General features: G+C 34.0%; 1 protein-coding gene across 2 annotated transcripts; it reads left to right on the plus strand.

Moving 5' to 3' along the window:
- Positions 1 to 11,440: 11,440 nt before the first annotated feature.
- On the plus strand, positions 11,441 to 18,349 carry LOC136816539 (transmembrane protein 116-like). 2 transcript variants are annotated; one of them, XM_067072880.1, is made up of 14 exons: positions 11,441 to 11,545; positions 12,112 to 12,155; positions 12,285 to 12,348; positions 13,182 to 13,328; positions 13,691 to 13,789; positions 14,170 to 14,187; positions 14,712 to 14,779; positions 15,097 to 15,168; positions 15,537 to 15,570; positions 15,737 to 15,814; positions 16,213 to 16,258; positions 16,465 to 16,557; positions 16,825 to 16,928; positions 17,133 to 18,349. In XM_067072880.1, the coding sequence occupies exons 1-14, from the start codon at positions 11,492 to 11,494 to the stop codon at positions 17,343 to 17,345; spliced, it is 1,134 nt and encodes a 377-aa protein (XP_066928981.1). In that variant the 5' UTR covers positions 11,441 to 11,491; the 3' UTR covers positions 17,346 to 18,349. The 2 variants fall into 2 exon arrangements, with proteins under 2 accessions (XP_066928981.1, XP_066928982.1); XM_067072881.1 differs by lacking the exon at positions 14,170 to 14,187.
- The last annotated feature ends 5,372 nt before the right edge of the window (positions 18,350 to 23,721 follow it).

Genomic DNA, 23,721 nt, shown 5'->3' on the forward strand with positions numbered 1-23,721 from the left:
ATGATGCAATCTTTTCTCCAAGGATTGAAGCCATTAAGATATGATTGCAGCGCGGACAATGAAGAGACGGGCCTTCAGGAAACTAGACTTTTTGAGTTTTTAGCTATATAATCTCACTTTATGGTGTTCCTGTATGACTGTCTGTGTGCCTACTCTAACCACCGTTAAATGCCTTAACTTGGAAAGCTAGAATTGGAGCTATTTCAACAAACCCCTAGAGCGTAAGTTATTTAGGCTATGGGGCCATCCATACACATACAGTACGTACGCAATGAAGGGGGAGAGGGGGTATCAAATTTTTGGAAAATCTTTGCGTATGTACTATATGGACTATATGTACGGCCCCTATCACAACTGCATGAAAAAGTGGAACGTGCGCATGCAAAGTTAAACGAATGTAAACAAACTTTTTTCAGGCTTTTGAAATAGATTTACCACACAAACAGTGAAAACACTCTAAGTGAGGTAAATCTATTTTGAAGACCAAAAAAAAAATATTGATTGACATTCAAACACATTCAACCACTTTTGGATTCAACTTTACTCATGTGCACATTCAACTTTTTTTGTACTTTGCCGGTATCTTGTTTTACCAAGTTAAGAAGGACTTTCTCGAGTTACGACCATATGATGGTCTTTAAAGCTCAAGAAGCTCTATAAACAATAAAGCTAGTTATTAATATAATACAGACAAAGATAAATTACAGTTTGAACAAAAATATCAAATGTACATTTGAAAACTTGAGCAAACTTCTTTAAAGATTCCAGAAAAAGCATTGAAATCATTGCTGAAATGAACTTCTGACTAAATTACAGTATTTAGTATTCAGTTTGAAAGAGAAAGAAACCAAAATTTGACATACAAAACACTTTTCCAGTCAATGAATCAGCCTCATTCATAACCGTCTGCCATTTTGTTTGTTTTGATTTGCACAAGTAATATTGTAATTCGTGTTATGGTGTAATCACTATACTTTTTCTATATTTGCATTAATAACACTCGCTTCAGCTTTTCAATGCTAAATCGAAATTAATAAAATGTAATACGCAATAATGGTAATAGCATATAACGTAATATGAAAATATGTATAACATTTACCGCTGTATAATTTACCGCCATATTTTGCGGAACACTTAATTGGCCGGAAAGCCGATTACGACGCAAACACAAAAACAAAAACAATTCGCAAAAAATCGAGATTCCAGTCCAATATATTGCGTGAAGCTATGAGTGCCTCCTCAGTCGCTGCGCTCCTTGCGGGGGCAATAATATGGGTAAAAGTACCCCTCTTTTAAACCTGACTGAAATTCGAGGGGTCAAGCTGGAGTTTTTACAAGGTTTTCGATGATTCGGTTGATGGTTGAATCTTGAGACAAAGGATTTTATTGCTTTTTCTAAAGAACGCGTCATCTCTATTATTTCAAATGACCAATTAGTGAAGTATCTTATAAAAACTCCAGCTCATCTCAATTCGAGCCGTTACTAGCAATCCTGACCTAAGCAATTCCAAACAACAAAACCCCCGGAAAGGTGACTATCAGCGATCCGTGGATAAAAAAATAAAATAAAAAAATGAAGGTGACTTTTAGCCATCCGATCTAAGAGCATCCGTTGTGACTGGGGGCCTCATATAAAAGCTTGCTTGCGCTCACTTCGCTAAGGCCGTAAGGTCCAACATACACGGCGCGGAGCAATACTGAACCAAAAATAGGATAGTCCTCCACTTGCTAGTGAAGATAGAGCTTGCTGTTACATGAAAACATGAAAAAGAAAAAAACAGAGTCCAAGTTCATTTTCCAAGAAAACATGGTCTGATGGTGTTGGCCATGATAATGCATGCAAACTTGTTCATGGACCCTGGTGCAATCTTTGGATGTTTTAAATGGTTTTAGATCTTGTAAGGCTGCTTTTATTTTTATTAAGCTCTGTTTTGCTGCCCTGGGTTGGCTAGGAAAGTTTTGGAAACATGGGTTTGTTCTTTCATTCTCTATAACCAAATGATCTCAATCGAACGGAATTGACGATCGAACCAGTCGAACCAAATCGAACGCAATCGACCGATTGAAATTCGATTGTCGAACGCAATCGAATCTCAATCGAACGTCAAAATTCTGGGTAATATTCGATTGGTTCGATTGTTGATTCCGTTCGATTGAGATGGTCTGGCTTTATTCTTGCAGCTTCCCAACATCCAGGCTCTCAAATATCACAAGCCGAATGAAATTACTTTCGATTTCCCGGAGAAATTATGCGATGAACAATCCAGGGGCAATGAATCGACGATTGAACGCAATCGAACGCAATCGAACATCAATTGAACTCAATCGCATATCAATCGAATCTGAAAATTGCGGTAATATTCGATTGGGATTCGATTGCGTTCTACAATCGAATTTCAATCGGTCGATTGCGTTCGATAGACCTTTTCGCCTTTGCGTCCGCCATATTGAATTGTATGCAAAAATTATGGTTGCCGAATGAATTGCCGTGGTGAAATTCCCTTAGAAAGTATATGCAAAACATATGCAAAAAGAAAGTATTAAATAAAAACTTACATGCATAATTGGCATTATATTAAAGTGTAATCTTGTAGAATAAAGATTAAATTTGCTTCTTTTGAAAACTAAAAACAATTATATTCACTCATCTCTTAGAACAAGCACTTCAAAAAACCATAACATTAGACATAAACTCAAACTGAAAAATCACCCGCGAAGGTAAAAAACAATCCTTATTCGGCTGACGGCAAATTATTCTTCTGGGAATAGAGCCGCCAAATGATCAAATCAAAACATTGATGAAGTGTGACGTCATAATTACTGCTTTTCAGTTTGCGTGTTTTGAAAGTTTGATGTGTGTACTCCGTCTTCGTGGAATTTTTTAATGGCATGAAAACAGAATATGCAATGTCTTTAAGAACAAATTCCTAAAAGGCTTATTGTTGTTCTGTAAATATTTCCTTTTGGATTAAGAAATTCCATCTTTTATTGTTCTAATGATTAGTGTCTGATATATGTTTTTGTATATCAGGGTTTAGATGCAATTGGTTTGTTTTGGTCCTAATCCGGACTCTTGAATTAGCCTCACTTTCATGCCCCTATAAGGCCTCAGATTTTCCACATGGGCCTTTTTCAGTTCTTCAGTTCTTCAGTGCAGACTGCTGTTTTTTGCTCCGCCTCCCTCCCTAGCATCTTGGTGGAAGCTTTCCTAGGTCAAATTTCATTTAATGCTTAGGACACCGAATATATTGATATTTTTCTTAGATTTTCTTTATGTGAACCGTTTACAGTCTATACTATGTATTTGCCATTTGCTGGCTCATTGATTTTATGTACCTATATGTTTGTATTGTGTCATTATTTACTATACTGTTCTCCTGTAATCATTTGTTTTATTTTCCTAGTTTATATTCCTGTACATATTTTGTCTGTGCCGTTTTCACAGTGTTTATTCCGTCAAGAACTGAAAATACCATGTAGACATATCTGTGTGCTTTCTACCTATCCTTGCCTATAGCCTTTTGTGTTTAATAATATTTATTTATAAGATGCTTTGTTGTCTTTTTAATCTTTGTGTAAACTTGCATATGTTTTGCATACTTTCTAAGGGAATTTTACCACGGCAATTCGGCAACCATAATTTTTGCATACAATTCAATATGGCGGACGCAAAGGCGAAAAGGTCTATTAGGTTCGACTGGTTCGATCGTCGATTTCGTTCGATTGAGATCGTCTGACTATTATAATAGGGAAGGGAGACCAAGCTATATAATTTTAGAACTTTTGTATGTCAGAGGTAAATTTCGTTTTTTCTAAAATTTTGAGCTTGGATATCTAAGGCTAACTTGATACTTGATACTTGCTTTTAAAAGTCAAGGAATGATGAAGATTCTTTCTGTCCATCGTTCAAACTAAATTTCTTTGTATATTTAATATACCGTCAACTACTCCAACTTGCAGTGAAGTCAAGTTTGAAGATATTCTTTATTAGAAAAACAGTTAAAAGCAGTCAAAACCCAATTTACCTTACCTCCTGAGTTTGTCTTTGTTATGCTAAAATATAACAAACCTTTATCATGCTGTCTAATTACAAAAACCTCCAATCACTACTTCTCCGCCATCTTGTTTCACTTTAAATGCCGTGTTTTAAAATTTCTTAGCTACATTATATGTACGGAAAAGGTTTTCTCCAGGTTTTTTCAATCCCGGGATTAAACTACGAGGGCGGTTCCGCCCGCTTATTTTTCTTTCGGCGTTGAGCGCCCCGGGGATACTTAACAATAAAAGAGATTTTAAGGTTAATGTTGAAAAGCATATTTTTTCGATAAACTTAGGCGATACTCAACAAAAAATAAGGTGGTTTTAAACAAATCTTTGACAAATTGGCGTTTCTTTCTTTTCTAATATAATGCAAATCACGTTGAAAAAAGAATATATTTCCGCCTTTACTTTTACTTTCGCTTTCGTGTTACGCGATTCTAATTGGATGAATACCCCTCGCTAACAAATTCTGATTGGCTGTAAGTCTTTAGCTTCGGGATTCTGATTAGATCATTTCCCGCGTCATGGTTGAATTTTGATTGGTTGAAAGTTTCTGAGCGTGAATTCTGATTGGATGAATACCTGAAAAGTAAACAATAGTATGTAAGTATTTTGCTTATCAAAACCTAAAGATTTCCAGGGGGTTTTATTTACTTTGCATGACGATAATTAAGCCTACAAAACACCGAGAAAAAAACCCAACATAGAACAGGTGTATTTTGTAATGTAGAATATGATAGCGTGAATCTTTTTGAAATTCTATGTCAGGTTTTTTTCTCAATGCCCCGTAACTATGCCCGGGGTACCCGTTGCTAAGACCTTATATTAAAAACGAAAGCGGCAAAAAGTAGCGATTTTCGTAATACCTCAAATAATTGATACTTGACTGTACTGACTTGGGACGAGTGTACGCAACATGGGACTTGTTGATAAATGGCCTGTATTTTCACTTACTGTTTGATAAAAATCTCTTTGACAACAAATTTGTTTTGGTAACTCCACCAAGTTTATCAATCATACTTTCTGTCATATAACATGTCACGATAACTTTCACTGATATAGCGCCCCCTTGCCTTTTCAACAGGGTGGCGTCTTTGAAAAAAGGTCTATTAGAGAACGCCTGCCACCTAACCGCCTACCGCCCAATGGGATTAACAAATAGCAAGTGTGTAACTTGCCGAGCGAGTGACGTCAAACGCTCCATCGTTTTGCCACTAATTTGGTCTTCTTCATTCCGGACACTCGCGTGTGTTCCACTACGGATTTTTTTTCATATTTCAATTTAAAAGCCTACTCGGTGCGAAAGAGAAATTGTGTATTTTTTAATACGCGATTCATTAAAATCAAATCAAATGACTTTGGAGTTTCGGTGAAATGGTGGTGGAATGGCCGTCCCACTGCTCCAACTTGGGACTATCTTACGCAGATAGTCCCAAGTTGGAGCAGTTGACGGTAACAGCAAAAACGAACATTTAAAAATCTAACAACTGCTGATATAGATATATATCATAGATGCGTATGGCGCGCCAAAGCGGAAATAAATACTATCTTGTCATTTTCATTTTCGCGACACTATCTTTCATTTTGCGACACTATCTTTCATTTTGGGACACTACCTTCCATCTTGCGACACTATCTTTCATCTTGCAACACTATCTTTTATTTCACGACACATTTCGCGACACTATCTTTATTAAAACGACACTATCTTTTTTTAAACGATACTATCTTTTTTTAAACGATACTATCTTTCCAAAAAAACATTATCTTAATTCAGTGAGGCTGGAACTTCGATTTTTGAGGATTACGATTTTACCAGCTTTTTAGCAATTTTTGCCTGGCTAACCCAAATCTCGCAACCTCTTTACCTTAAGGGAAGATCGAAATTAGAGTTTTTCAGCGTTTCAAAAAAAACGCAAAGAAAAAATTTTTTCATCTTCACATGATCGATTCTCAACAACAAAATACATCTTTTGGTTTTTGGGTTTGTTTCTGAAGTTTTTCCTTCAAAGAATATCGATCACTTTCCTTTTCCCCTCGAGTGCGCGAGAAAAAAATGATTAGCTCGCATTCTCGCGCGGGTTGGTGTAATTTAAGATGCACGATCTAACGATTTAAGATCCACGATGCGCGATCCATGCATAAAGTATGCTGATTATTCCTAATAATTATCATAAAACTTAAATTATATAGTATAATTCTAAAACAATGGCATAATCTTTTCTCGCTTTTGTTTAATACGGTAAATTTATGCAACAAAAGAGAAATAAGTAAGCAATGGAACCACGAATAATTACGACCGTAAAATTATGAAAAAAACTAACTTACATAATGTTGATGATGGAAAGCTACCTTGTGAACATAATCTTACAATAGACAGAGAGTGAAAGTAGACAATACACAAGAAATATTTTTTCTGTCAGTTTCAACAATCATAATCGAACATAGGAATTTCTTTCTTTAAAAAAGCAAATAAAAAGAATATATTGCAAAAAAAAACGGGTGCTCTATTATGAGAAAGAACTTTCTTTCGGTAAACAATTCCCCTATATTGATTCAAGTTATGAAAAAGAGAGAGTACAGAAGGTGAATGCACGTGGCTTTCACTTTTTTTTAATCTATGACTGAATTTAAATTGAAAAGAGAAAATATGATTTGTATAATCTTACATAAATGATGTTTTTAAAAATAATTTAGTTTCAGCAAATGAAAGTTTGTAAATTGCCTAAATATTTTATCATGATTAGCATAATTACGCATGAATTAACATATTTCATGCATGGATCGCGCATCTTGGATCTTAAATCGTTAGATCGTGCATCTTAAATTACACCAACCCTTCTCGCGCGGGCGAATAAAGACATTCTGATAAATAACGAGATTGCTCACGGGAATTTCTAACCCGCACGAGTAAACCCGCACCTGTCAATCATTTTTTAGACCTGTCAATCACTTTTTAGACCTGTCAATCATTTTTAGCTGCTTTTCTTTTCACCTTGTGGTTTTGAAAAAATTGTTTGTAAGATAATAAAAAAAGATGGAAGTCGATTTTTATGCATTTTTTTTAGTTCAAAGTTTTGGAATACTGGATTTTCAAGAGAAGGGAAAGTCATGACTCTTGACTCTCCACCCGCTAACCAACCTGATCCATTTTGAAATACTGTACTTTGAGTCAAACTGCACTGAGGTGACACTACTTATAAAATTTTTGTTTCTTAAAAATATAACGGGAATTTTACAAAATATCAATACAATGAGAGCTCATAAAACCAGAAAAAGGTTGGTCAATGTTGACAAAATAACACAAACTTTAACGCACCGTATACGATTCAAACTCTCAAAAATGACTTTCACATGCTTGACAGGTGAATGCCTCATCCACTCGGCCACTCAGGATGTTGATCATTATAAACAATGATTAACAATAATATAACTTTATTTGCCATGACCTGTATAATTTTATTTGCCCTGTCAAGGTATTAACTTCTTAAAAAAATGATTTTAGATCATTTCCAACATGCGGGAGCCGATCACTCATCGAGATTTTCAGGGGATTTTCAGGACTCTTTAGTCTTTAGTGGGACTGCAGTAAACGGGTTGTAAACCTTGCTACTGCCTTTAAAATTAGAATTTCCATCTGGGGGGTTATGACACTCTCCAATCTCCTTAAATTCTCAAAAGACTGAAGAGAGGAGCTTTTTCTTGTATACAGTACCCATATACAGCAGACAGAATTCACAGAGCATACACGCGCGGACGATTAAACATGATCGCGCGGAATGTGGGTCAAAAAATTCCCGTGAGCAATCTCGTTATTTATCAAAAAGTGAATAAAGATGAGGCTGCAATCTTGCACTGAGGGCGCCCTGGTATTAAGTTGAATTTACCCCTTACAGTAAAAAAGGTATATATAAAAACCCATAATACCCGGTACAATCTTGATATCACCATTGAGAAATGGCACACCACCGCTAAGTACCCTGTACTAAGTTGATTTTCTCCCTCAAAATAGGTATACCTATAAAGCATTCTTGGAAAAGTTGGAGGGGCCCTTAAAAAGGGGGTTCACACTATGACAAAAAAAGTTAGCTTTCATTTTAAAACATGTAATGATAACACCCAGGGGAAAACAAAAACAAAAGTTTAATAAACAATAAACGTAATAAACATCCTAATAAAGGTAAGAAATAAATATGGACTCCCTATAATAAGAAATGGTCAGCAGAGAAAAAAAGTCGAAAGACTTTATATGTTTTGACCCAAATAGTATCAATATTTTCCTAAAGAATAATAGGGACCCTAAACAGTGATTATATATTGTTTTAATATTATCTGATTGATAAGCTTTCGATTGAACTCATTTTCTTAAATTTTCTTAAAAATTGGATAAGTCAAGAGAAAGTGAAAGAACATTTTTTGTGATTTTGAAGGATTTTAAGTACCAGATACTAACTTGATGCCTCATATTTGGTATCGAGACCACCATTTAATTCCTTGATACAAAGTTGCAAAAATGTTTTTTTTGGACCTACCCCGGTGGGCTGTAGGTCCTATAAATTAACCTCTGTTCGTCCGTTCGTCCGTTCGTTACTAGCTTTTCTCAGGATTGGCTCATTAGTTTTTCCTAATTTTTGGCACAAAGATGCAAAATGGTAATGCCCAAAATGTGACGGAGCCCGATTTTCGAAAAAAATTCATTTCCGGCCGAAAATGCCGGAAATATGCAGGAAAAACCGGTTTTTTGGCATTTTCTCGAGATTTCATCATTAGTTTTTTCTGATTTTTTGCACAAAGATGCGTATTAGCAATGCCTAAAACATGGATTAGTCCGATTTTTGAGAAAAATTCTATTCCGGCTGAAAATGCCGGAAATATCCCGGAAATCGCCGTTTTTGCAGATTTTCATTGGACTTTTTCCTTATAGTTCGTTGTTTTTTCACACAAAAACATTATTTGTAGCAATGCCCACCATCAAGCATGGTTTAATTGTCAATAAAAGTGATTTTTGAAGCCGGAACTTTCTAAAAATTGCCGGAACAGCCTATTTTCGCCGGAAAAACGGTATTTCTTGAATTTCTCGAGCTGTACTTTATATTTTTTCATGAAATTTTGCACACTGATGCAAAATGGCAATACCTAAAATATGACAGAGCCTGATTTTCAATTAACGTACTTTTCCGGCCGAAAATGCCGGAAATATGCCGGAAAAACCGTTTTTTTTTGGCATTTTCTCGAGATTTCATCATTAGTTTTTTCTGATTTTTTGCACAAAGATGCGTATTAACAATGTCTAAAACATGGCCTAGTCCGATTTTTGAGAAAAATTCTATTCCGGCTGGAAATGCCGGAAATATCCCGGAAATCGCCGTTTTTGCAGATTTTCATCGGACTTTTTTCTTATATTTCGTTGTTTTTTCACACAAAAACATTATAGCAATGCCCACCATCAAGCATGGTTTAATTGTCAATAAAAGTGATTTTTGAAGCCGGAACTTTCTAAAAATCGCCGGAACATTCTAAAAATCGCCGGAACAGCCTATTTTCGCCGGAAAAACGGTATTTCTTGAATTTCTCGAGCTGTACGAAAAATATTTTTTCCCGGCCGAAAATGCCAGGAATATGCCGGAAAACCTTTTTTTTTACATTTTCTCGAATTTTCATCTTTAGCTTTTTCTGATTTTTTGCAGAAAGATGCGTATTTGCAATGCTCAAAACATGGCAGAGTTCGATTTTTGAGAAAAAATTTTTTCTGGTTGAAAATGCCGTAAATCGCCGTCTTTGCAGATTTTCATTATATGTTTTCCTTGTATTTCTATGTTCTTCACACAAAAACATTATTGATAACAATGCTCACCATCAAGCATGATTCAATTGTCAATAAAACTGATTTTTGCGACCAGAACTTTCTATTAATTTTTCCCTACAACCCTTTCCTCTCCCCCCATCAACAATCAATGATGAATTTATTGCGTTATGCATTTTCGCTAAACGATATATTTTCTGACTGATTTTTTTCTCCTCGCATTGCTATCTAACTTTCATCATCAGGTAGGTCCATTCAGCATCTAGCTTGTTCAATTAGGAACACCACTTAGTACCATGTTGTTTTTTACTTACCTTATCAGACCACCACCCGGAACTGGCCCCAACAACTTAGTACCGACCCCCCTCCTGGTCAGAATCCACTCTGCAAGAATTGTAGCCTGGTGTCCTAGAGATTGAGCTGACCTGAAGAGGTAAGCACCTTTGCAACTCTAAATTATTTCTACTTTCATGTTGGGATTTGCATGCTACAAAAAAGGATTTGTAAAAGAAAACTTACCCTGCCAAAACAGTCATAATGAGCACAAATGATGTCTCCCTTACCACCAACCACAACCCATGGTCAAAGATCTTTTTCATTGAAGGCTTCTGAGTGTGAAACAGCTGTTGTTTGTTGTCTGGTGATGCACAGGTCCCACCAAACCTGATTCGAATTGGTTATATAGTCCAGTCCAGCTTTTGCGGGACTTCATTGATTCCCTTGTGAAGATATCTACAGTAATAAATTGGGATAAAAAATTTCTGATTTTTTCATAAAGAAAACATTAGAAAAAAAAATTGATGATAGTTACCTGGCAAATTGATCAAATAATCATAGATTTTTGGATACTCCACATTTGGCCTTTGTGTTGGATCTTTCCCTTCCAAAACCATGAGATCTAATTTTTTCCTGTACCTCTCCTTTGACTCAGGTTTTAAACTTGAAAAATAATTGTGTCCTTCATCAACAGAAGAATCCAAAAACAATGATGGTACCCATAAGTGACGTCATAAGTAATCGGCTTATAAATTATTTTGATACGGTCCAAGTGGCTTTACCCTGTTTGAAAGTGAATTTTGACTTTCACTCATAGTCAAGTATCTGGAGGTTCGAATTTAAGGATATTTAAAAAAATGTTTACAACCTGGGAAAAAGAACCGGCGTAAAGTAGCCATTGATGAAATATCAGTCTGCAGAAGGAAATTTTATCAACCAATGAAATCCGTTCTTAGTAATGCTCACCACAACTTGAATAAAAAAATAGAGGTACCCTTTATCTGAAAATTTAGGTGGAATTTGGAGCTGAAACTTTTTGTGCTGGAAGTAAAAGCTGTCTATAGTTTTCTTCCCTAGCAGTGATGTTTTGTAGAAACCAGTTTTCAGTTTTTCACGAGAGAGTGAAAAAAGCCCTTTTAGATATATACCCCTTGAAACCTACAAAATGGTTTTTCTTGAATAACTTTATTAAATGCTCTTTTTGGTCTCAAATTTTGAACAGTGATTAACTGCAAAGTTACTAGTGTTACAATTAGATTATTGGTCCCATCATATTTTCAAAACTGTACGTTTAAAATCAAAATGCAACTTAAAACCACTGGTATTAATCTGATATTTTCTAAGTTTAGAAATAAAATTAAGAAAATTAAAATGGCCCTTGTTGCAGACAGTTGTGAAATCACTTCCAATGGTTTTTTACATGAGGTATGGCAAGTTCAACTTTATTGCCTGATTTTAAACATTTCTGAAATTTTTTTGTATCAAAATGTGATAAGTGCACCGCTTTTTCTTCTCATGTTTGAGTCACCTTTGCTCGGGATTATCTTTTCAACAGTGCAATTTTTGTTGCAATTGATTCATTTATTGAGAAAGCTAGAAAAAACGAAAATTAGTAGACACTTATAATATGAATGGGTAAGGTTTTGAAATTAAGGTCTAAGTAATTGAGAATTCCAGAATAAGTTTGTTTATACCGCAACTTTGTGTAATCCTGACATACCTTGTCTAGTTCCTTCATAGCAAATATCTGGTCTTTAAAATGTTTATAGATAAAACCTTCATAATACTAGCTGTTTAAAAAAATCACTCAAACTACTTGTAACTATGGTGGAATTAGACAAGTTATATCAACATTACACAAAGCTACGGTACCCAACAAAATTCGTATTAGAAGTTTTATGGCGTCTTGGATTACAACTCAAGATATGTTTTCTCCACTATTTAATTTTAACTTAACTTTTAATTTTATGGATTTTATTTTCTTTTTATAGATTCTTTTCATTGCTAATATTGGTATGCTTACATCACTGTTATCGTAAGTAGCAAAGAAGCTGTTAATAGCAATTATAACTTCAGAACATTTTTACCGTGAAATAATATTGTTTTTTGATTCAGATAAAAAAATTTTATTGAATATTTTTTACCATTTTTTTTACGTTTTTAGAATGATTGCAACATTTATGATCATCACCTATGTTTTTTACAAAGGAACATTTTCCCTCCCAACAGTGAGTGCTTTCATTCTGTCCATAAGAGTGAAACAAATTTATTCAAATTGATTACCTTGTAATAATATCCTAGGTAGGCCAGACCAGGTTATCAGTTTTTCAGCAGAATGGAACTCTCATGGACACTGTAAAAAGTTGAAGTCAAGTGCCTGTTAAATTTTCATTCTATTAAATATCTTACTGGTTAGACATAATTTAATTCATGAAGTCCTGACTTACTCTCGGATACCTAATAGCCGGGGGGATTGGAATAAGGGGGGGGGGTTGGAAAAAATCTCAAAACTTAATAAGCGAGGGGGTTGGAATAAAAAATGTCCTGAGTGGAAAATTTTTGAAAAGGAGGCTAATACAGCTGAATTAGGATAAAAGAGGGAGCTTTCAAAAACATTTTCCCAAAAATTAATAACCGGGGGGGGGGGGGGGGTTGGAATAAGAATGTCCTGGGTGGAAAAAATTTTCGAAAAATTAATTAGCGGGGGGGACGGCTATTAGGTACCCAAGAGTAGCTAAGAAGCAGGAAAAACAATCCTATGAAAGCACAAAGTTTAGATAAGATTTTGCATTGTTTCAAATTTCAATCTACACATCTTGGACAAAAAAATCATGAAACAAAAAACAAAACGGAAAACTACCTTGAAATTCTCTAATTGTCCTTCCTTGAACAGGAAAAGTCTGGAGTAATCACTGAATATATATTATTATTTGTATCATTGTCAACAGTATATATTTTATTTCTGCTCAAAAACAGTAGAACCAAGTCTAAACAAGAATCTACTCTTTGATGTTTTTTCTCATTTGATAATTTTATGTTGTTTTGGTTTCTTTCTTTTTAGGTCAAACCATTACTTCATCTTACTATTGCTGATTTTTTCCTTTCTTATGTTTGGTTTTCTTCGAATCTTGATTATATGAGCAATAAAAATGCCAATTACACTAAATCACTTGCAAGGCACTGTCTTGTTTGGCAAGTTCTTGCAGAGGTATTCTTAAGCAATTATTTATTCAGTCTGTTAAATTAATATGCCAGTAGTTAAGTGGATTTCTTCTGTGTTTAATTCTTTTTTTCAGCTTTTTTTCCACATCAATATTTCTCAACACTGGCCAAGTTCGATTTTGTTGATTTTAATGTTATAGTTTTTTAATTCAACTTTTAGCATTTTGAAAAGAAATTTGTAAGAAAAATAATTTATTTTGTCACAATTTTTACAAAACTTCTCGTAAAATCACTGTAGGACTGTACCTATTTAAAAAGAATGTTCAAACGACTTTTAAGTGTTTGTTCAGGTTTGTTTCTTTATTTCCTCATTCGATTTTCAAGTAATTTTTTTACCGGTTTACTCAGGTTCTTCATTTAACCACATTTGGTTTCACAATCAATTATTCAGTCAACATCTTCCTAACCATGAAAGAGAAAACACAATTTGGTTATGTTTATGCTGATGTAAGTAAAAGCTTTGTTTGCTTATGATTCTTAACTTGTCAATGGCAGACTATCAATTACAACCATATCTACTGTTACTCTAACTGATTTTTTTTATACATGACACTACTCTCCTACTTATAAAACTCTAATTGCTAGAGTCCTAAACTGCTGATTTACAAGCACAGGCATATGACAAATTGATAAGCAATAATTTTCCCATCAACTGACTCAGACTCAAACCTAGGGTTAGGCGACCGACAGCATGCAGTTTTGAATTTACTTTGTGGTTTTAGTTTCCTATAATGCAAAAAATATCATTTTCCTATCCCTTTCGCAGATAATCAATAGTCTATGCATGCACAAACTACACCTTGTTTTTTTGGATTTCCCTTTTGTAGCTTAACGTACAGCACCAGGTGAGCACAGACTTATTGACACACACATACTCTTCCACGACAAGTAAAACTATCTACCTTATTGGAACTAATTTTCTTGGGAACTAAATTTTGCAGTCGAAAAAAATATCTGAAAAATTGCATTTCCCGGGTTTTAATTTTCGTGGTTTTTTCCATTCTGGAATTTTTGCGGGTTTTAATTTTCGCAGTTTTGCCCTTTTTTTGGCAAATTTCTTTCATTTTCCTGGGGATTTTTCAAATTTTTTGATAAAAAAATTGTATTTCATGGGAATTAATTTTCGCGGTTTTCAACGCTCAAAATTTTTTGCGGGATCAAATTTTCATTTTCATTTTCATTGACGAAAAACCGTGAAAAACGCTAAAATTAAAACCCGCAAAAATTATTTCCAATAAGTTATTACCTTTATGCATGCATATAAGTCTATACTATTAAACTCTCTGATGACAATGGTAGATCAATCTTTTACATTAGTTAAGTGACGGTAGATAAAATACTCCTTGTTTTTTCTTTCTTTCTTGTATAGGCCAATCACCAACAAAGAGTTACTGAACGAGTTGATAAAGTCAAAAAAGTCCTTTACTATATGTTCTGGTAAGAAAATAACAATTTAGATTCTTTCAGTGTTTAAAGCTCTTCCATCTTTGATGGATTTTCCTCTCAGCTAAGTATATCAAGAGGCTTTTCTATCTCAAAATTCTGCATAATTCACCAAAATTTTGAGAATATGTGATATTTTTCTTTGTAGAATCCCTTTTTCAACTCAGACGAAAAGCGTTGCTGTGATCACCGTTTTTTATATTTTATTGGTCAATAAAATAATGAGTGCTTAAAAATATTGATTGCAAATCGGTTCACATTTTGACAAACATTTTGAAGAGCTTTTAAAAATCTTTATATTGTAACTGTAGGATATTACCACCACTCTCAATGTTACCAATCTTGTCAAAGATAGAAGATAAACATATCTGTTTATGTGAAAGGTTTGGATGATAGGCTTTTATTCATGAAATGAAATGTAAATTTCTTTCACCAAATTATACTTATTCAATATCAATTTACCACATCATCTTTTAAGCACAGACCAGGCCATGTTTTAGAAAGGCAAGGCAGTGTCCGTTGGTGACCAAAAAGGGCACTTTTTGGGTCAGGCTGTTTTTACCAATATTTTAGTAATTTCAAGAGGGGCAGCGTCCGATAACCGAACGCTTAAAGGGCATGAAAAATGGCCTGCAAACTTTATATGGTTAGTGATATGCTAGTATTACCAGGCATGCATATATTTCATGCACTCAAGAACCCTCATAGCTGAGGATACTTTGATTTTAACATGATTATCTTTTCTTTTCAGATGTGTCATTTTGATTGATGTTCCAAGATTAGTGGTAAGGTCTCTTCCAAGACTTATCAATAACTTGTGCTAACTTCATTTTTACAAAACTTACCAAATAAAGTCCAGAAATTATTTCAATATTTGTTTTACCAAATGTTAGATGATACTGTGAGAATCCAGATTTTTTCATTTAATAAACTTTTAACTTTCATTTCTAGCATTTAGATTTGTTTTATCAATCTTATGGATATGTATTATTGGCATGTGCATTAGTAGCATCCATGATAAGTGTTGTGGTACGTTGTAAATTTTGTGCTACATAGATATTTGCCTGACCCGAGGTCATCTAACTCTAAACAAGAAATTCTTTAGCGGGACATCATGGCCCCCGGTGTGCTAATCGAATTGAGGGTGCCAAGAAAATTTTCGACTTTTCACCCTTATTTCATCCCTCTAAACGGTATATATAAGATTTTTTAAAGTAAAAGAAAACTACTTTGCAAAATATTGGTCCATGGACATTCATGACTATTGCCTCATTTATTCAAAATCTCTTCTCTATGTAAGTCCTGCAATTTTAAAATACTTTAATTAAGAATTGTTGTTGATAATCAAGCTAAGAAAGTCAAATTCTGTCCTTTCTAACAAAGATACAAGTTCCTCTAAAAGAGACTTTTCTTCTATTACTTTTTAGGTACTTTACATCTTAACACTTAGAATGTATTGGAAGACAGCTCCAGGTTTGATCATTTTAATACTTTACTTCATTTGAAGGAAGACTTCCTTTAGTTAAGTGTATCAAGTGTTGCATTCCTCTTGATCAGTATGGGTAGTTTATATATTGTGTACCGGTAGGAATTTCTGTATAATTTTAATTTCATTTTTCTTTAACAATAATAATAAGCTGGAACTAACACGCATAATACTAACCATTCTTTCTTTCTAGGATACTGTACTGATCGAGAAAGGAAGAAACTGAAGAATTTACAACGGAGGATTACGTCATATGTTGTTGTATTCTTGATTTGCTGGTTTCCTGGTATAATGTTTAAATTTTGCATGTTTTTTTAGTTATGTGTCTCCCTAAATTGCTACATTTACTGTCTGCTTCTTGCTTATGGCAACAAAAATTCAACAACGGAAAACGCTTTTTCCAATTTAGAATAGATATAGGATTCTTTTTTTATTCTGCGTACTTGACATTGATACTGATTTGCATGGGACTGATGTTATCATCACATAATGTTGATGACCAGCAGGATGATATTGTGGTCAATTTTTAATCTGTCTAGCACCTATTTTTTAGCTTTGGCCATCTCAATAATGAAGAGTTACGAGATGATGTATTACAGAGGAAAACGACTGAAACAAAGAGATATAACGCAGTTTTATTGGTTGTATTTACTGCAGGTTCTTATAATTATTGATTTCATCATCATCATTTAGTTTTTAAAGGTTTTTACATTTTTTTTACTACCGCTTCCGTCATGTGATTTTGTCTGTTTTCCCTGCCCCTGTTACAACTCTATCTAACTGGAAGTCTCTAAAATAAAAAAAGCTAAGAGTTGTCTTGTACTAGCAGCATCTCTGAACACTTTGCGACTTTTATTATAGGCAATCTTGACACCGCTTCAAGGTTTTTTCAATACAATTGTGTATGGATGGACAAGACGGTCATTCAGAAGAGCATCTAGACCGCTCTCTGAAGAGAAAATCTTTTTTGCTGATCATGAAACAGACTCTGCTTTGTTGAGAAGTCCCATTGATAGTGAAGTGGAATTTAGCCAATCGTCTCTTCCAGCCTATGGCAGTGATGATGAGGATTAATGGAATAATATATCTCAATCAAAAAAAGAAAAGATGTGTAGAGAAGATCATGTGACGATTTAGCCACGACATTCAACATCTTTCATATCCAATTGGACCTTTAACTGATCAATGAACTTTGTTTTGAAAAAATCGCTTGATCTGCATCGATGAATTGTCAATTAACCACTTGGAAGATCTATAGCTAGAATGAAACACTCATAAATGAAATATATATAACTATAAATTATACTGGCACCTTGAGTAATATCTGCACTACTTTGGTAATATTTAAAAGTAAAATTTCAAAAGGTGAATCAAAAAACTTAAAAATACTTGGTAAATTAAAGCAACAATTTTTTAATTGTCAGTGTTAAATAATTGTGGTTTCCCATGGTTTCCAAAATTAAAATCTTGTTCAGGTAGTTCTATAATGTTTTAAAAACTTAATTTGATGAATGTTAATGTAATGTATAAGGTGAACAAAGTTCAACACATCAGAGCTTTCTTCATTTCAAAATTTATCTTGAAATTCTATAAATCAGAGTTTTATGTATACTTTCACATAACTTATTTGTACTTTGACTAACAAACTCTACAGCTTTGGAATATCTTAGAGCACTTTTAGCACTAAGAAGAACCAGAATTATGTACTATCACATATAAATGTTATGAATATAAAAAGAATCTGTCTGGAATTGTCAATTGTGACCTTAAATAAAAAAATTTCCTGGTAAATTCCAGCAAAACTTGTTGTCAAAATGTGAGACTGTCATCAAAATATTGTTTATCTTTGCAAGGTAACTTTTATTAGATTAAGATCACAATGAATTATCTTTCAGTTATTCTTAGTTTTGTTTTATTACTGAAATCGAATTTATATTATAATTTTATGTGCATTTTTCTTATTTTTAAGATAATTATTGGATTGGATTTTACTTAATTGTCAATACTTTTAAAAAGTGTTTTTTGTTCTTATAAAAAAAGATGTTGTGGTCAGCACTCATTATTTTAAACTAAAAAAGCTGAATTTCAAATTCTCAGAAAATGAGTCAACTTTGATTATGTTGTGTGTACATGTTAAACTGATTAAGAATAACAACTTCTTTTAAAGATGTTTTTTTATTGTGTACAGAGTCTGTTTTAAAAACCTTGCTATGCATCTTTGATATGATTGCTTTATTACAATGCTTATGCAAAAAACTCTATTATGGATGTTGGAAGGGTTTTAAGAAGCTCAGAATTATATCATTTCAGGATATGCGAGGGCCTGTTTGTTTGGTCTTGATTTTTAGGAAATACACAATATTTTCATTTTTATACAATTTTTATTTCATTTTGTGGAAATAAGTGGCACTTTTTTATGTCTCTTTGATGAAATGTATTATAGCTTTGTGTATATTGAAACCTTAAATTAAAATTTTCTTAGCTTGTAAAAAAGACATGTATTTTTTGATTCATTCTTCATGTGACCCTGCAATTCTTTGTATACACAATTATCTCTTAGTCTCACTGGACACTCTTACCCAATTTAGTTATTGAATAATGGTTTAATTTCAGATAACTTATTAACCAATCAAATAATTCTGAAAACTCTTAGAATACTAAACTACGAAGATATTTTGGACAGAAATTTGACTACTAATTTCTTAAACTTTGTGATTTATAGACACTGTCCGAGTATTCCAGTGCTTGACAAAGACACACTACCCGAATCCGTGTTATCTAATCTTTCCTTAAACTTCTTCCTTAATCACTGTATTACTTCATTTTGTTTTTGTTTTATATCTTTCAGTGAAAAAAAAAGAAGCTATAAGTGAAATAAAAAATAACTGAAGATTGTGTTATTGGCAAAGGAAGGTGGTACTGGTATCATATGGATTTTCATAGTTATCGTGGAGTATTTCGAAAAACAGAATTGCCAGGTTTTGAAAATAATGGTTTATTTTTGGCATACATCTTAAAGCTTAAAGAGACTAAGTTAGAGTTACCATGATTTACATCAAATGACTGCAACGGTTGTATTTTAAGAGACAAAAACCTTAACGACATTCCTTCCTGGTAAACCTGGTAATCCCTCATGCTTAAGATTTGGTGACGTGTTAAAATATTTCAATAGTCTTATTTTGTGTGGCTACGTAATAGCTTTATCCAGCTCTGGATAACAATGTATAAAAGGGGATCGGATAGGGGTTCAACCTTTAAGTGACGTCACCAAGTGCATTGTTGTGCTAAGTATATAATGATATGACGTCTTTCGAACCTGAAAAAATCGAACACATTTTTCTCTTGTACCGTTAGTTTCACTAGTTTAGTGTAAAACTCTCTGATAAAGAACAGTTTATTTTGTCCTTGCTTTGTCCTAGTCCAGGGCTCCTTGTACTAAACGTGCTATTACAGTTTTTCTTTTAAGGTTAAGAAGGTTAATGGTAAGGATGTTATTCTAGTTAATAGAGATTGCGACTAAATTATGTAAAATAGCATAGAATTGAAATAAGATATGAATTCACTCCTTTTAATCTATTATACGTAGACTAAAGGCTTAGATCTTGAGTTGAAACTTTTCTTGATTTTTAGAAGGATTTTGATTTAATTTTTAATCGTTTTTGTGAGGAATTTGAATGTACTGTATACAATCGATGCGTCTGAAGCAGTCTGAAGACGGTCTGTTCGGGCGTAAACATAAATTCGAGTAAACTGCGAAAGAGAAGTTGAACGCGACTGAAACAGAAACAAAAGAATACACGTTTTTTTTAGAGGAACAAACTATATAAGGCTTCGATAGCCAAAATGTTAAGAACATTTTAAGGCTTTGCGGCCCGAATTTCATAGGAAAATGGACGAAAATACTCTAAAATTTTCCAACCCCCCGGACCTTATTAGGACCCCTCCCCCGTTTATTAATCTTTAAAAATATTTTCAGCTGTCAAAGAGAAGGCCCCTATTTTACTCTGAAAGAGCCTTTACTTATTTTTAGGTTTTCAGAAGTACAATCTCCAACACCCCCGTTTATTTGAACTCCCCTCCCCCGTTTATTTGGAACCTAAGAGTACACCATTGCTAGGTGCTGACAATAGCTGTTTCGATTGCTGGATGAATTGCTGGTACCAAAATATGTTTTACTTTGAAACCTAAAGATAACTCATCTTTTTGCCACAGTTAGTTAAAGTGCTGGGGAAGATGGAGAAGCCACAACTATTATTTTATGAGATATCTGTGCCCTTTACCAGTATATTCAGTGATGTTCAATGATTCATTTCGTATCAGAATAATGATACCCATAATATATGCATTTACCCTTAATTTGTGATCAAAGTATTCTTTACAAACCAACCATTGACGAGCTAAATTAGAAAATGAATGAATAAATTTCATTAATGAGAGGGCCTCTTGTTTTCAAACTAAATAGACATGAGATTTCTCGAATCCTAATTAAAAGTCCCACTGATAAAAAAAGATAGGCTTGCAAATTATGGTGCAATAATGAGAAGTTATGCGGAAGTGTGAACTTAGGAGTCATGTGTTGAAAATTTAATTAGTCATTAGTTAAATGGAAATGAGTAAGAATTTGCCCACGGAAAAGCGCATAGAAAAAAGAGAGACTGGTTTGATTTCAACTCTTGAAATTTAATTTTCGGTTTTAAAAATTCCTAAACAAAAACAAAATATTTTTTGAATTCTCTTTTAATTATTGCCTAAAATTATTCTACAATTTTATACAGTTTTTATCTCCATACCGAGGTTGTTAAGTTCAGGTCAATTAGGGCTTTAAACTTTTGGTGGATATTTCATCTCTCTTTGCAAGAATGAAAAGTTCATACTTCATCAAATCATTAACCAATAGCAAAGTATTACCATGTTGTCAATTAGAATGTTCTTTGATGGAATCGATCGATGTGTACGTGCTACCTCTCGTGTGTAAACCACGTATTTGATTGGATAACTTTCCAAATCTCCATTCAAGGATCCGAAGGTCTTTCATCCTTCTCTCTCCATGATATCAATTTTCATCTCTCAAACAAAATCAATTGCTACCTCGGGTTCACTTAGTTTGAAAGCAATGTTTATTATGAACACCTTGGGTGAACCTCAACTCGCAGCCAACTCGCTGTTTCACCTTCAGCACTTTCACAAACTGGTTACCAGATGGATCTGTCCACAAATAACGAACAGACTTATGATGAATCAACTGGGTACATTTCATATTACTTGGCAAAGAATTACCTTGGACTCTACTGCACACATATTCTGTCATCAAAATGTTTGTCTTACCGATAATGGAAGTATCTTTGTAAACTCTACATGGTGAATTACGGTTATCGAGAATGTCCCATTGGACGAACTCAACTGGTTGTGGTGGTATGGGTGATTTACCGGTCAGACGTTTCTTTTCTTCATAGTAGTCACCAAGATTGTCGCAATTAACGATACTGACTGCCTTGTTTTGTGATCGTTTCTGGAGACTCTGGAAACGCCTTGTTGCTTGGTAACGGTTTTGGATTTCCTGCTCCTCCATGGATTTTTGTCCTCTTGTTTGACGGATGTTTGTTCGATGGATATTTTTGTTGTTTGTCATTGACAAATCTTGTAGTTCTAACAAGAAGACGTCGAATTTGGTTTTATTAGCTTGACTGATTGATAACTTGTTGGTCTTTGAGGATCCGTCGGTTTGTGATTGTAAAATGTTGATATCAGATAGTTGGCAGGTATTGGTTGGAGCTGCTGATGCCAGGATTTGAAAGGTGCTCTGGAGAATAATGCAAATGATGAGATTGTTTGCCATGACTTTGATGCTATAGATTTGGAGAATCTTCTTTTGTGGACACTGATAAGTCTTGCTTGTATGATTTCCTGGAATCGAGACCCGATTAACACAGATGCCAATGGGAAGTCTTCTTTCTTTGACAATGTTAGTTGAGGATGTGCGTTATTGCCAAGAAATCTTATATCCTTGTCAACCTTTTATCAATTTGCAAACTGTTTGTGGTGTAGTCCCGTTGATGTGAGTCAATGTTTATGATAGATCCACATTCTGATCAGACCCAATTTATATAAGAATTGATGTAGGGGTCATCAATCATTTCGTAAAGCTTTAAAGTTTCGATACACACTTAGTTTCGAATGTATCCTTTTGAAAATTTTCTTACTCTTTTTTAATTTATGATTTTGTAAGTTTGAACCCTTTAATTTATTGGGTATCACTGTGGGAAGCTTGCATCATCGACATGCAGTTCCTTATTGCCACTTTTGATAGCTTTTAACACATCATTTGGTTATGTTTTTATTGGCTTCTCAAGGATGGTATTTCTTTGTTTGATCGTTGCAGAGCTTATCTTAGAATACACCATACCACCATATCATATTACTAATACTCATTATTCAAACGTTTTTGGTCGGTTTTTTCGGTAGGCTGCACGCATTCCCAGATTGATTTTGATATAGTAGATGCGTATCGTGTATAAAATTCCTGTCCGGGAGTTAATCCAATTTTGGGGTAATCTGTCTAAAATTTCTTAAAAAGCTGATTCCAATTATTGTATTAACCTCTTGTCATTCAAATCTTTGATTCAAATTTAATGAAACTTTGTGATCTCTCATATAAAACTTACTAATCAAGCTAATCAGGTTTCTTCAAAAAAAATGGGGGTAACTCTCGGACGAGAATTTTATATACACGATACGCTTCCCTATACCAAAACATTACAGAGGGGATGCGTGCAGTCTATGTTTTCGGGTGATTTCGTTTTTCAGAATATGTGATTAAATTCGGGATGCTTATTGCCTTACCTATGCATTATCTCAATTCAAGGGAAAGATCTTTTCGTGATTTGAAAAATTCTGAATTAAATTCTGATTCGCGAAAGTTTTGACTGTCGCAAAAATATACCTTCCTTGAAAATCTATTGGTGGATTTAAAAAACTTAAAAAAGTTTTAACTTTTAGCTCGAAAAATGTTTACGAATCGCGCAAGTTTTTTTCCCGTGGAATAATTTGCGAATCTTTTGAAAAAGTGAGAATTTCTCGAATTTGCTAATCCGTGAAAACTTCTTCCTTTAAAGTACTAGTTGTACAAATTACTAGCACATAACTTACTTTTCATATGCATAAACCTTACACATTGTAACAACATGAGACCCGTAAGTGTAATATGTATCCCTCAGTTTCTAACAAACATTGACGTAACAAGAGAATTAACATCAGACAATAAGCGTGCAACTTTCTTAAACACCTTCTCCATTTACATGTTATCGCATTAAAATGTAATTGATCTCTTCTTTCTTCTTTTTGGATATTTTATTCGATCAAGCTCCACGTGTTGCTGCAGTACTGTATGTATGAGGACCCCCTACCCATCTTGAGGAAATGCCGGTCGCCAAAGTAAATACTGCTATGAAAA

Source organism: Clytia hemisphaerica, unplaced genomic scaffold (assembly GCF_902728285.1).
Source record: "Clytia hemisphaerica strain Z4C2 unplaced genomic scaffold, Clytia hemisphaerica genome assembly, whole genome shotgun sequence".
Lineage (NCBI taxonomy): Eukaryota > Metazoa > Cnidaria > Hydrozoa > Leptothecata > Clytiidae > Clytia > Clytia hemisphaerica.